General features: G+C 48.8%; 1 protein-coding gene across 1 annotated transcript in view; it reads left to right on the top strand.

The window, feature by feature from the left end:
- Positions 1 to 15,607, top strand: part of THOC2 (THO complex 2) — a 780,683-nt gene that overhangs the window by 363,145 nt on the left and 401,931 nt on the right. The window contains exons 15-16 of the mRNA XM_029607862.1: positions 14,367 to 14,497; positions 14,587 to 14,688. Of these exons, the coding sequence (XP_029463722.1) occupies positions 14,367 to 14,497; positions 14,587 to 14,688 (233 nt within the window). The remainder of the gene's footprint in view (positions 1 to 14,366; positions 14,498 to 14,586; positions 14,689 to 15,607) is intronic.

Here is a 15,607-nt window from a genome sequence, read left to right as displayed (position 1 = left end):
AAATAACTAGCAAGCGCCCCGCCCTACGGGCAGGAACCAGTCCTTTTGGACCAAGCACAACGAGGGGAGCCAGCTCTGGTACAGGCCCCAGCCATACCCCACAATGAGATTCAGCCGACCCGTCCAAGGGAAGAAGCCATAGGGGCAGACTAGCCCTATTCTACCACAGATGGGTCGAGATAACTTTGGACAAGTGGGTCCTAGCCATCATTCAGGAGGGGATACTATCTGGATTTTCTACGAACCCCTCCGGAGAAGTTCGTGGAGTCCCCCTGCCACGACCTCGCCAAGAGGGTAGCAGTGGAAGTTACACTAACCAGACTACTGGCCCTCGAGGCCATAACTCCAGTGCCTCCACAGGAAATAAATACTGGGCATTATTCCATTTATTTTATCGCCCCCAAGAAAGAGGGGATGTTCAGGCCCATCCTGGACCTCAAGTCAGTCAACCGCCACCTGAGGATTCCCCGCTTCCGCATGGAAACCCTATGCTCCGTAATAAGGGCAATACAACCGGGAGAGTTTCTCACATCCCTGGATCTTTCGGAGGCCTAGCTACACATCCCAATTCATCAGGAACACCAGCGCTATGTACGCTTCAAAATCCTGGACCGTCACTACCAGTTCCGGGCACTACCCTTCGGGTTAGCCACAGCAGCCCGGATGTTCACCAAGATCATCGTGGTGGTGGCGGCAACATTGAGGAAGGAAGGAATCCTCGTACATCCTTACCTAGACAATTGGCTGATCAGAGCGAAATCCCCAGAGGAAAGCCACCAAGCAACCAACAGAGTCAAACTCTACTGGAGAGCCTAGGATGGGTGGTCAACACAAACAAAAGTTGTCTGCAGCCCTCACAGTCTCTAGAGTACCTAGGAGTCCGATTCGACACCAAAGAAGACAAAGTCAGCCTGACTCCCACAAGGAGATCAAAACTGTGGAACCGGTTACAAAACCTGTTGAGCGAACCTCGCCCCATATTGGGGTTACATTTGCTATCCTCCAGTCTTCAGGTACAATGGATGATTTTAATGATAGGTTACAAATTTTTACTAATAGGTCTGAAATTTCATTTTTTAGTTCCTTCATAACTCAGGGGTGTATACCATCCGGTCCAGGTGATTTACTACTCTTCAGTTTGTCAATCAGGTCTACCGCATGTTCTAGGTTCACCGTGATTTGATTCAGTCCATCTGAATCATTACCCATGAAAACCTCCGGTACGGGTACCTCCCCAACATCCTCTTCAGTAAACACTGAAGCAAAGAAATCATTTAATCTTTCCGCAATGGCCTTATCTTCTCTAAGTGCCCCTTTAACCCCTCGATCATCTTAACGGTCCAATTGACTCCCTCATAGGCTTTCTGCTTCGGCTACAAAAGTAAAAAGTGTGCAAGAGGCATGGCCATTGTTAAAAAAAAAACCAAAACCAAAAAACATCCTAGAAGCACAGTCCAGATGATTTCCACACATTAAGAAAGGTGGAAAGAAGGCAAAACAGTTACCAGCATGGTTAAAAGGGGAAGTGAAAGAAGCTATTTTAGCCAAAAGATCTTTATTCAAAAATTGGAAGAAGGATCCAACAGAAGAAAATAGGATAAAGCATAAACGTTGGCAAGTTAAATGTAAGATATTGATAAGACAGGCTAAGAGAGAATTTGAAAAGAAGCTGGCCATAGAGACAAAAACTCACAGTAAAAACTTTAAAAAAATATATCCAAAGCAGAAAGCCTGCGAGGGAGTCAGTTGGACCGTTAAATGATCGAGGAGTTAAAGGGGCACTTAGAGAAGATAAGGCCATTGCGGAAAGATTAAACAATTTCTTTGCTTTGCTGTTTACTGAAGAGGATGTTGGGGGAGATACCTGTTCCGGAGAAGGTTTTCATAGGTAATGATTCAGATGGACTGAACCAAATCATGGTGAACCTAGAAGATGTGGTAGGCCTGATTGACAAACTGAAGAGTAGTAAGTTACCTGGACCAGATGGTATACACCCCAGGATTTTGAAGGAACTAAAAAATGAAATTTCAGACCTATTAGTAAAAATTTGTAACCTATCATTAAAATCATCCATTCCCTGTACGTACCAGGATCGGTCCAGACGGTGGGTTATGTCCCCCGTCCAGCAGATGGAGTCAGACAAAAAACTCGAAGAGGGGGAGGTCCTATATAACCTCCCTGCCCCTGCCTCAGACCTCAGTATCGTCTGACTCCAGCAGATGTGAGCAGGGGACGTTCTGTCCCCAGCACTTGAGTTTAGGTTTTCTAGGCTCTCTGGAGGGATCAATCGAAAAAAGAAAAAAAAAAAAAAAAAGGAAGTAGAAGGGAACTAAGGCTGAAGGAGAGGTCGCAGGAGCAGGGTTCCTTGCTGCCAGACCGGGGTTTTTCCTTTCTCTCCCTTCCTCTCTCAGATTGTTTCTCTCCCCCTGGCTGTTGGCTTCTGGGGTAAGAACATAAGAACATAAGAAAATGCCATACTGGGTCAGACCAAGGGTCCATCAAGCCCAGCATCCTGTTTCCAACAGTGGCCAATCCAGGCCATAAGAACCTGGCAAGTACCCAAAAACTAAGTCTTCCTGTTTTGTTTTTTCTTTACAGCTTGTTTTCCGCGCCGGATCATTGGGGGTGCACGCTAGTGGCGCTAGCCACTCCCCCCTCCCCCCCTCTCACTTGCTCCCTCGCTCCCGACCAGCGGCCCCGCGACGTTCCATTCCCCGGGGCTGCCAGCCGCTGGGAGGTGTGTTTTCCCCGGCGGCAGCTCCCGGTCGGTGGGGGGCCCTCGCGCTCACGGCTTAGATCCGTGAGCGCGAGGGCCGGCCCAGAGGACACGCGCGGCTTGGATCCGCGTCTTTTTTTTTTTTTCTCCTGCCCTCTCTTTCTGCCGCAGCCCCGAACCCCATTGCCGGGAGATGCCGAGAGCTCCTTGCTCCGCCTGCGGTCGGCAGGGGAGCCAACTCTCGCGGGAGGGGCTTTGTACTAGCTGCCGGCTGGCCGAGGAGGGCAGCTCGCTCCCGGGGGATGGTGCAGACGCCTGCGGGGAGGACCGCGCGGCATGCAAGCGGCAGGCCCCGGTCCCGCTGAGTGCAGAGACGGCGGCCATCTTGCTTTCGGAGGAGGAGGCTGGCACTTCGGAGCAGAATCCTGGGGACCCGGTCTTGGCTAGGCCGGTTATGGAGGAGCCTCGGGGGGGGGGGGGGGCCTGGCCTGGCCTGGCCTGGCCTGGCCTACTCCCGTTTTCGCCGGAATTTGTGATGCACCAGGCTTTCCTGCAGAGCAGGAACTTCCCACCTCCCTTGTTCATGAGTCCCTTTCCCCCCAAGCTGGCACGCTCGGGCCCCTCCCTCGGGGAGCTCCAGCCACAAGGCAGCACCCAGCCATCCTCCCTGATGCTAGGCCCCCCCAGGGACCCCCCGGGGGTTATGGAGGACTAGGCCACCCAGGGGGGAGAACCTTCCCTGGCGGGGGATGATCCCACCCTGGTGTCCCAGGTGGAGGGTGACGATCCAAGGGTTCTCCGCATTTTTCAAGCATCGGAGTTGGATGACCTTATCCCCTACATCTTACAGGAGATGGACATCGATCCCCCCCCGGAGTCTGTGGGAGAGGACCCCGGGTCAAAGAAGGGGAGACCCGCTTCTGGCAGGGCTCAAGCCTCGTTCGAAGGCTTTCCCAACGCATCCCACCTTCTTACAGTTGATTTCCCGGGAGTGGGATACACCGGAGGCCTCGCTCCGGGTCGGCAGGGCGATGGAGAAACTCTACCCCCTCCCGGAAGACTTTCTCGAGCTGCTAAAAGTACCGGCCGTGGATTCCGCCGTCTTGGCTGTCACAAAGAGTACCACGATCCCAGTTACGGGTGGCACCCCATTAAGGGATCTCCAGGACAGAAAACTGGAGGTATACCTCAAGAGAGTCTTCGAGGTCTCAGCGCTGGGAATTCGAGCGGCCATCTGTAGCTCCCTGGCGCAGCAAGCGGGCCTTTGTTGGGTACAGCAGCTCCTCACCTCCTAGACCCTGCCGCCCGCGGAGGCCCTGCAGACGGATCGGCTTGAGGCGGTGATGGCATACGGGACGGACGCTTTATACGACCTCCTCCGGGTCTTGTCGCGCTCCATGGTAGTGGCAGTTTCGGCCTGTCGTCTCCTGTGGCTTCGCAGTTGGTCGGCAGATGCCTCATCTAAAGCTCGCCTAGGGTCGCTTCCCTTTAAGGGCAAATTCCTCTTTGGAGAAGGCCTGGACCAAATCATCAAGTCCCTCAATGAGAATGTGGTACATAAGCTACTGGAGGATAGGCCTCGTGCCTCGAGGCCCTTGGGGCCATCCGCAAGGAATAGATACCGGAACCAGCGCCGGGCACATACGGCGAGACAGCAACAGCAGCCTCCCCAGGGCCCGTCCTTTCGCTCACAGCACTGGGAACCGGTCCTTTCGGGGGCGCAGGCCAGGCAGGGAGGGCCGAGGCTCGGGTTCTTCCTCGAAGACATCCCAATGACGCCAGGCGGGCCCACGATCCGACCCCACGGATAGGGGGCCGGATTGCTCTATTCTACAAAGAGTGGCTCCATATCGCAACGGATCAGTGGGTCCTGGATACTCTAAAGCACGGCTACGCGTTGGATTTGCCCGAATACCCAGGGACAGGTTCCTGTTTTCTCCTTGTGGGTCCCTTCTCAAGAGAAGGGCTGTCTGCCAAATACTCGACAGCCTTGGGTCGTTGGGGGCAATAACTCCAGTTCCCGCCTCCGAACTGGGCAGAGGTCACTACTCCATCTACTTCGTGGTGCCAAAGAAGGAGGGCGTCTTCCATCCCATACTGGACCTCAAGACGGTAAACAAGTCCCTCTGGGTCCCGCACTTCTGCATGGAAACCCTCTGGTCGGTGCTGGCCGCGGTCCACCCGGGGGAATTCCTCGCCTCATTGGACCTCACGGTAGCGTACCTCCACATCCCGATTCATCGGGATTACCAATGCTATCTTCGCTTCAAGGTCCTGGGGCAGCATTTTCAGTTCCGAGCCCTCCCCTTCGGCTTGGCGACGGCTCCACGTGTGTTTACCAAGGTTATGGTAGTGGTGGCAGCGGATCTTCGCAGGGAAGGGATCCTGGTACACCCGTATCTGGACGACTGGCTCATCCGAGCAAAATCACTGCCCCAGGCCCTGTGGGCGGTGGACCGGGTAGTACAATGCTTGCGGGCCCTTGGGTGGATAATCAACTTTGGCAAGAGCAACCTTACGCCATCCCAGTCGCTGGATTTTTTGGGCGCACACTTCGACACAAAGGTGGGCAAGACGTTCCTTCACCCAGAGTGAGCCCAGGCACTACGACGGCAGGTTCGTTGCTTCGCATCACTCCCAGGACCCTCGGCAGGGGATTACTTGCAAGTCCTGGGAACCATGGCTTCCACGATCGACCTGGTCCCGTGGGCCTTTGCGCACCTCCGGCCCCTCCAGTGGTCTCTGTTGTCCCGGTAGAACCCGGCGTCCCGGGACTTCCAGGCAGTACTCCCAATCCCGGCGCCGGCTCGCCTCAGCCTCAGCTGGTGGTTGGCTCCTCACCACCTGGCTCGGGGTGTTTCGCTGGAGGTACCGGAGTGGATAGTAGTTACCACAGATGCCAGCCTGTCGGGCTGGGGGGCGGTGTGTGGATCCAGCTCCATAGAAGGCCGTTGGTCGGCGGCTCAGGTGCAGTGGCCCATCAACCGCTTGGAGACCAGAGCGGTCCGTTTAGCCCTGCAGGGTTTCCTTCATCTGGTTCACCATCGGGCGCTCCGGATACTCTCGGACAACGCGACCACGGTATCCTACATCAACCGCCAGGGGGTACGAGGAGCCGACATGTCGCATGGGAGGCAGGCAAGTTAATGCAGTGGGCGGAGACCCACTTGCTCCGCCTGACGGCCTCGCACATTGCAGGCGGGGACAACGTACAGGCAGACTTTCTCAGCCGACAGCGCCTCGACCCAGGAGAGTGGGAACTCTCCGAGGAAGCAATGACTCTGATTGTAAACCACTGGGGGACTCCTCACATGGATCTCATGGCCACAGCGGCAAATGCGAAGGTGCCCTCCTGCTTCAGCCGGAGAAGGGACCACGGCGCGGAAGGAGTCGACGCTCTGGTCCTCCCATGGTCCAGCCGGGTTCTCTTGTACGTTTTCCCTCCATGGCCCCTAGTGGGAAAGGTGATCCGGAGGATTGAGTCGCATCAGGGCCCGGTAATTCTGGTGGCGCCGGAGTGGCGCAGGCGCCCGTGGTTTGGGGACCTCCTCAATCTGGTGGTGAAGGGTCCGTACGCCTCGGGCATCTCCCGTGTCTTCTTCGGCAGGGCCCCATATTTTTCGAGGAGGCAGATCGCTTCTGTCTTGCGGCTTGGCTTTTGAGAGGCGTAAGCTGAGTCGTCGAGGTTACCCGGAGCCGGTTATTTCGACCCTCTTGCGGGCTCGCAAGATGTCCACCTCAGTTACGTATGTAAGGGTGTGGAAAGTTTTTGAGAACTGGTGCAATTCCCTCTCCATCCAACTGACACGCGCCTCGGTGGCGCAGATACTCTCATTCCTTCAGGGCGGTCTGGAACTGGGGCTTGCGTATAACTCTATCAGGGTGCAGGTGGCGGCCTTAGTGGCTCTACTACACGATGGGGATGATTCGAGGTTTTCCTCCCATCCGGATATTATACGATTTCTCAAGGGGGCGCGGCAGGCAAAACCGCCATCTAGGCCCCCTTGTCCGTCCTGGAACCTCAACCTGGTCCTCCGGGCCCTCGGGGCCCACCCTTCGAGACCCTCCGAGGGGCCACCCTCAAGGACCTCACCTTCAAGACTATTTTTCTGGTAGCAATCAGCTCGGCGCGCCGCATCTCAGAGCTCCAAGCATTGTCATGCCGGGAGCCATACTTGCGCTTTACAGAGGGTGGGGGGGGGGGGTGTCTCCTTACGCATGGTGCCCTCCTACTTACCTAAGGTAGTCTCGGCTTTTCATCTTGACCAGACGGTCGAGCTACCTTCGTTTTCCTCTTCCGACTCTAGAGACCTTCGCAAGCTCGATGTCCGACGCTGTCTGATGCAATACCTGGCAACCACCAATGACTTTCGGCTCTCGGATCATTTGTTTGTCCTCTGGTCGGGTCCTAGGAGGGGGCGCATGGCTTCCAAGGCCACCATAGCGTGTTGGCTGAAGGGAGCAATCGCGTCTGCCTATATTGGAGCCGGTCGACTTCCGCCATTGGTGTCAAGGCACACTCCCTCCGTTCACAGGCTATTTCCTGGGCAGAGGGTACATCTGTTTCCCTGCAGGAGATCTGTAGGGCAGCCACCTGGAAGTCGCCCCACACGTTCCTGAAGCACTACCGTCTGGATCTTCGGGCCCCTTCCCAGGGTTCCTTCGGGGATAGTGTCATTCGAGCAGGGCTGTCTTCGGCCCACCCATAGGAGGGAAGCTTTGGTACATCCCACCGTCTGGATTGATCCTGGTACGTACAGGGAAAGGAAAATTATTCCTCACCTGCTAATTTTCATTCCTGTAGTACCATGGATCAGTCCAGACGACCCGCCCTGTACGCCGAAGTGGGGGGCTGTTTGGGGGGCCGCCTCTGCTCGTCTGAACTCTCGGATCCTCCGGTGGTCCTCCAGGGGATTCAGGGCTGTTCAGGGTTCCCCGGTCCTGTTGGCAAACCCTTCCGGGGGGGGGGGGGGGGGGCATTGCTGCGGGGACCCCCTATCTATTTGGGCTCTGCCTCTATATTACGGATGATCGGATGATTGATCCCTCCGCCTCTTTCTCCTCTTTGCTTTGCTAGGCTAGTTACTGAGGTCTGAGGCAGGGGCAGGGAGGTTATATAGGACCTCCCCCTCCTCGAGTTTTTTGTCTGACTCCATCTGCTGGACGGGGGACATAACCTACCATCTGGACTGATCCATGGTACTACAGGAACGAAAATTAGCAGGTGAGGAATAATTTTCCTTTGTACCTGAAGACTGGAGGGTGGCTAATGTAACCCCAATATTTAAAAAGGGCTCCAGGTGCGATCCAGGAAACTATAGACCAGTTAGCCTGACTTCAGTGCCAGGAAAAATAGTGGAAAGTGTTCTAAATATCAAAATCACAGAGCATATAGAAAGATATGGTTTAATGGAACAAAGTCAGCATGGCTTTACCCAAGGCAAGACTTGCTTACAAATCTGCTTCACTTTTTTGAAGGAGTTAATAAACATGTAGATATAGGTGAACCGGTAGGTGTAGTGTAATTGGATTGTCAGAAGGCATTTGACAAAGTTCCTCATGAGAGGCTTCTAGGAAAAGTAAAAAGTCATGGGATAGGTGGTGATGACCTTTTGTGGATTACAAACTGGCTAAAAGACAGGAAACAGCGAGTAGGATTAAATGGACAATTTTCTCAGTGGAGGGGAGTGGGCATTGGAGTGCCTCAGGGATCTGTACTGGGATCCGTACTTTTGAATATATTTATAAATGATCTGGAAAGGAATATGACGAGTGAGGTAATCAAATTTGCAGATGATACAAAATGATTCAGAGTAGTTAAATCACAAGCAGATTGTGTTAAATTGCAGGAAGACCTTGTGAGACTGGAAAATTGGGCATCCAAATGGCAAATTAAATTTAATGTGGATAAGTGCAAGGTGATGCATATAGGGAAAAATAACCCAAGCTATAGTTACACAATGTTAGGTTCCATATTAGGAGCTACCACCCAAGAAAGAGATCTAGGTGTCTGACGCACTAGAACATTGGGAGAAATGCCTTACAGCCATCAACTCCCTGCTCACCAACCTACACCTCGCCCTCAACACGAACAAAACTGAACTTCTACTCATCTCACCTCACGCTGCCCCTGCACCTCCGCCATCTGGTACCTCCAAACTCCACCTCCTCTCAACACAACCAGCCGTGAGAGACCTTGGAGTTCTCCTTGACCACCAACTAAGCATGAAGAACTACATAAACTCCATTCTCAAAGCCTGTTTTTTCAAACTCAACGTACTTAAAAAACTCAGACCCCTTTTTCACACCCAAGACTTTCGTACAGTCATACAGGCCACCATATCATCCAAACTAGACTACTGTAATGCTCTTCTTCTAGGACTCCCTTACTCTTCCATCAAACCTCTACAAATGTTACAACATGCCACAGCGAGACTCATTGCAAACTCTTGTAAATACGACCACATCACCCCTATACTCAGAGACCTACACTGGCTCCCCATAGCCTCTCGTATTATCTACAAAACACTGACCATAATGCATAAAGAAATTTACACCCACAACTCCAACTGGCTAGACCTACCCTTCACAACCACCCAGTCCAATCGACCGACTAGAACGACCAATAAAGGCACCCTAGTTGTGCCCTCCCTTAAAGCAGCCCATCTCACCTCTACACGTGACCGTGCTCTTTCCATAGCAGGTCCCACTCACTGGAACACACTGCCGCCTGACCTACGCCTTGAACCATGTATGAACAACTTCAAAAAGAAATTGAAAACATGGTTGTTCAAACATGCCTACCCAGAATAAAAACTCACACCTCCTCCAATAAAAAATAGACCACATTGCGTCTGTTCCATCTTCCTCATACTGAGGAACCATATGTTGTTATCCTCTCTCCTCGTTCAGACCGAGGAACCATGTTAATGTTAATGTTACTGTTATTTCTCGTCTATCCTATTTAATTATTTACCCTCCTCCCAGTTTCTAATTCCCTGTTAAAATGTAACTTCCATACTTTACCAGTTTTGATGTAAACCGGCATGATGTCCACAACTAATGCCGGTATATAAAAATGTTTAAATACATAAAATAAATAAATAAATTGTGGATAACACATGGAAATTGTCAGTTCAGTGTGCTGCGGCAGACAAAAAAGCAAACAATGTTGGGAATTATTAGAAAGGGAATGGTGAATAAAACAGAAAATGTCATAATGCCTCTGTATCGCGCCATGGTGAAGACCGCACCTTGAATACTGTGTACAGTTCTGGTCACCACATCTCAAAAAAGATATACTTGCGATGGAGAGGGTACAGAGAAGGGCGACCAAAATGATAAAGGGGATGGAACAGCTCCCCTATGAGGACAGACTAAAGAGGTTAGGACTGTTAAACTTGGAGAACAGATTGGCGGGGGGGGGGGGGGGGGGGGTGTGTTATGATAAAGGAGTTTAAAATCATGAGACGTCTAGAACCGGTAAATGTGAATCGGTTATTTACTCTTTTGGATAATATAAGGGACTAGGGGGCACTCCATGAAGGTAGCATGTGGCACATTTAAAACTAATTGTGAAAAAGATCTTTTTTACTCAATGCGCAGTTAAACTCTGGAATTTTGTTGCCAGAGGATGTGGTTAGTGCAGTTAGTGTAGCTGTGTTTAAAAAAGGATTGGATAAGTTCTTGGAGGAGAAGTCCATTACCTGCTATTATTTAAGTTGACTTAGAAAATAGCCACTGCTAGTACTAGCAACAGTAGCATGGGATAGACTTAGTTTTTGGGTGCTTGCCAGGTTCTTATGGCCTGGATTGACCACTGTTGGAAACAGGATGCTGTGCTTGATGGACCCTTGATCTGACCCAGTATGGCTTGTTCTTATGGCAGTAAAGCCATCCAGGCCTGGAGCCTTTCCCAGCGTCAAATCTTTTATAACCAGCATCACTTCCCCCACATTTATTTCCCTTCCCAATGCTTTATGGCACTCTCCAATAAAAAAGGTAAAGGTATATCTGCTAAATAAGTATTTATCTCAGACTCCATGATAGTCTCATCAGCTGCATACAAATCCATATAAAACTCATTAAATCCACAGCCTATACACTCTGTGTATTATACAAATGAACCATCCCTGTTAATTTTAGTTATATGATTTTGAGTGAATTTTTCTTTAAACTTCTGCGCCAACAAGCGACTCACTTTGTCCCCAAATTAAAAAAATTCCAGCTTGATGAGATCCATCTGGAAGGATATCTTATCAAAATCCAAGGCTTGCAACTTGTGTCACATAACCTCCAAATAAGCCAAAATTTGTGGCTCCATTGGTCTTTTGTGCCTTAATTCTAATTTAGCTATCTTCTACATCAATGTCAACTTAGCTGTCTCTGTCTTTTAGGCAGCCCTAGATATTCTTTGCTTCTCACCACAGCCTTCAGGCCATCACACTGGAACTCTTCCCCTGTTTTATTCTTATCAAGGAATTCCTGAATCTCTTTCATCAACTGTGCAAGAAATGTTTTTGCCTTTAACAGACTATCATTGAGCCTCCAAAATTTGCCCCTCTAATGGTATTAATGAGCAGCCACACTGGAGCATGGTCTGACCAAGTTATATTGCCAGTGTCTATATCAAATACCCTCTCCACAAGATCCTATCTAACAAAAAAGTCAATTCTGGAATACGAAAGATGAGCCATATATCCACCAAGCCCCTGTTTCCCATTAAAGATTTGAGAGCCAGTCTATTCTCCCCTGAACCCATGTGCCCCCCTGCTAGAAATGTCTAAATAAGGATATTGAGTAATATTAAAATCTGTCTGCAATGATATCCACTCTCCTCATAGATATATTATCAAAAAAAGGGCTCTGTGTACCATTGGGGGCATTATTGTTAAAGTATATTGTTCTCTTTCAAATATTACCTTCACTTCACGCCTACATAATTGACCTCCTTATCTAAAATGGTCCCCTGCATATCTAGAACTAAAGTTTTCAAGAATAAAATTTCTACCCTACTGTATTTGTTTAATAGACTCCGACGCCAAATATTGCTGTGGGAAAAATGCACATTTAAGAAGGTGCTGATTTTGTCTGCAAAGATGTGTTTCCTGGCAAAAATAACAGCGTTCAAACCAACTGCTTTCTGAAATAATAGATGCCTTTTAAATGGGGAATTCAATCCCTTAGTGTTTTATAGTAACAATGTTCAAGCTTTCCATCTAAATTAAAATTAACCATGATCTCTCTAAAAGAAAACCTTCAAACACCCCTGAAGTTCCATGCTATTATTCCCATATTTTACCCCATAAGCTGTCATCCACATACTTGACCCAGCTCCCTCCATCCTAATCCCATCAATTCTCCTCCACCTCCCATCCCCACTCCCCACCTCCTCCCTTTCATTCATGACTTTCCACCACACCACCTTGTGGTGTATCCTCTCCCTTGGAATTACAACATCACAACCCTGGTTACTCCCCTGCCCCGGCCATCATACATTTAACACATTTCAACAGTTCCATCCCCTCCCCCACACAACAAGCATATAGATCAAACTATTATCCTTCAGCTGTAGCTGTCTTCCAAGTCCTGATGAGAGAACCACTGATCCGTAAGTGATAAACAATCACTGTTCAGTAATAAGTAAAGCTGAATCCTTGGAGGAAGCCACAAAGCCCCCAGACTGTTGCTTCAGATGCCTGCTTTTGTTGTTAACCCTTTACCATTTGGGAGGCATATCACTAGAACAAGATGTTTGCATCTCACGGGCTTTAGATTTTTCACGTGGGGTCTCCTTTCTAGCCACCTACAAGATTTTAGCTGCCTCAGCCATTGTTTTATAGAGATGTGAATCGGAACCGGAATCTGATCGGTTCCGGTTCCAAATCTTAAAATTTTGATCGCCCGGCTCGATTTTTTTTTTTTGTTATCGGCTCCGCCCGAACCGATAACAAAAACCCCCCTCCCCCACCCTCCCGAACCCCCAAAAACCGCTTTAAAATTACCTGGTGGTCCAGTGGGGGCACGGGGAGTGATCTCCCACTCTCGGGCCATCGGCTGCGTTAATAAAAATGGTGCCGATGGCCCTTTGCCCTTACCATGTGACAGGGAATCCGTGCCATTGGCCGGCCCCTGTCACATGGTAGGAGCACTGGATGGCACCGATTTTATTAGTGGCAGCCGATTGCCCGAGAGTGGGCAATTGCTCCCCGTGCCCCCACTGGACCACCAGGTAATTTTAAAAGGTTTTGGGGGGGGGGTCAGGAGGGTGAAGGAGGCTAAGGGGGGTCAATTTAAAGGGTCGGGTGGGGTTTTTTTTTATCGGGCCATTGGTGCCATTTTTTTAGTGGCAGCCAAAATGGCGCAGATGGCCCGAGAGCGGGAGATCGCGCCAGGACCCCCCCACTGGACCACCAGGTAATTTAAAACATTTTGGGGGGGTTCGGGAGGGTGGGGGATTCATTTTAAAGGGTCGGGGTGGGTTTAGGGGTTGTTTTGGTGTGCCGGTTTTTCCCTCCCTCCCCCCGATTTACGATTTTTCACGATAAATCGGGGGAATTTCTATTGTATTGCGACTCTAACGATTTTTGACGATTTAAAAAATATCTGACGATTTTTTTAAATCGTCAAAAAATGATTCACATCCCTATTGTTTTCACACAAGAAGTAACAGTTAATTGTAAAGCTGAGCCCCAACAGGAATAGCCACCTACATTTGAAGTTCTTCTTATGCAGGATGGCTACCAAGTCTTTAAACTCTCTTCTTTTTCTAATTGTAATCTGGGACAGATCCTGAAAAAATTTCAGTATTATGACCTTACTATTGTAACATTGCCATCTTGTGTGCTTGCAGTCCCTGCTGAGTGGAGTTGTCTTTTGGAAAGGACAAATGGACAAGGGAGTTGATACTTGCCATTGCTTTGACATAAGAATACTGACTAGTGCCAATGCAGCACCAGCCTATATACCAAGTGATGGTGCCACTGAAAAAAGGGCATGTCCTCTGTCTCCATGCTAGCAGGCAGAGATATCCCACTAGTCTGGACTGTTATAGCAGGACTCAAGGAAAGAAAATTAACAGCTAAGACCAAATTTCACCTTTTCATAAGTCCTCTGTAATTTCTTTTGAGTGTGGAATGAGTTCCCACTTTGATCTTCACTTTATGGTGCAGACCAAACTCAAAACCTTTTTGACCTTTAGATATTAACAGGACACCCAAGCTCGGATGTGCAGATTTGCTCTGGGTCGTTTACTTGTTGTGCAATTATTTAAGTTCCTATTTCTAATTAGCCAACTGTCCTAAGGAGTTCATTCATTATTTCATACACACTGTGATATGTGAGTTAGTCTTATTTTCCTTCTTTGCATATTATTGTGTCTCAAACATGGAATTGTTTGATACTTTTTTTTATTGCGTAAGAAAAGATTGGTTTCAGTTAAACCAAGGGTATCATGGCAAGAGTTTGCAGTTCTCATTCTTGGGGTTCACAAACTTTTTTACTTCTGAAGGCAAGGATTTAATGCATAACCATTATAGGTACGTGTTTTATTCTTGCTAGATAGCTTTGTAATGAAAACATTTTGAAATGCTGTACAATTCAATATTAGGGTACACAGTAGGTTTTAATGCTCTTTCCTTTTAATTATAGGACATCTTATTTAGCAGTTTGCTCAGTATTACGGACCAGGTGTTGCTTCCATCTCTTTCTCTAATGGAGTGCAATGCATGCATGTCAGAAGAACTCTGGGGAATGTTCAAAACGTGTTCTTACCATTTCAGGTAAAGATTGAATTCATTGTTCCATGTTTTTCTTTACATAATCTGTTCAGATTTTCTTTATTCTTGATACTATATGTATTTTGTTTAAGGTATCATCTTTATGGCCAGTGGAAGAATGAAACGTATAACAGCCACCCACTGCTAATGAAAGTTAAAGCTCAGACAATAGACAGAGCCAAATACATCATGAAGTAAGCTGTCCTGAATTTCTTATTCTCTGGATAATACAGATTTACAGTAGCCAGTTTTATTAATACTTAGTGTTTAGTATGAATCTGTATGGTATCAGATTAAATGACTAAAACATTTTCATGAATAAAAGAAACAGCAATCTGTTTATTTAATCTGTTAAACTGGTACTTAGCAGGCGTAATTAATTTGTGCCATGACAATGTATCTAGTCCAAAGTTAGAATTATCCTACATAAATGTTGAATTTTCTTCTTATGGTTTAAAAATATTTCTATTGTATTTATTGATCTTGCACTGGGTTCTTCAGGGCCAGGTTTATATTTTGGATGCCCATAGGCTAGGAAGAGAGGTAGACTTCCATTCCTCTCTTCCTTCCCCCTGAAGACATCAGAAATATGGGCGGTAATGAAGTGGAGCGAGCACAAGGGACCTCAGATTGATCTTATCCATTTCCTCTCCTCTCTGGACTTTGCCCTTACCTCTGAGCCATGGCAGCATTCTGCTGTAGCAGTAGCAACTCAACTATTTTTTATAAAGGAAATTCAGCGCAGGGACTCCAGCCCCTGTTATGCACTCAAGGCCCTGCAATACCTCACTCTCTCCTAAACAGGCTTCCTGTTAGTATGGAAACCCAAGGGAGAGGTGGGGCTGCTTCAGAGCCTTGAGCACACGTGCCAAATTAGTTTTGTAAAGTTAAGTTGCTGCTGCTGCTGTTGAATCGGAGTACTGCCGACTCAGAGGCAGGCTTAGATAGAGGCATGGAAGCAGCGGCAATGCTCTGGTGCTGAAGACAGTGCTGGGGAGGAGCCGGCTGTCGTGGTACATGTAGGCACCAACGACATAGGAAAATGTGGGAGGGAGGTTATGGAAGCCAAATTTAGGCTCTTAGGTAGAAAGCTTAAATCCAGAACCTCCAGGG

The sequence above is a fragment of the Rhinatrema bivittatum genome, chromosome 6 (genome assembly GCF_901001135.1).
Source record: "Rhinatrema bivittatum chromosome 6, aRhiBiv1.1, whole genome shotgun sequence".
NCBI classification, from domain to species: domain Eukaryota; kingdom Metazoa; phylum Chordata; class Amphibia; order Gymnophiona; family Rhinatrematidae; genus Rhinatrema; species Rhinatrema bivittatum.
This window is presented reverse-complemented; position numbering and strand designations above follow the sequence as displayed.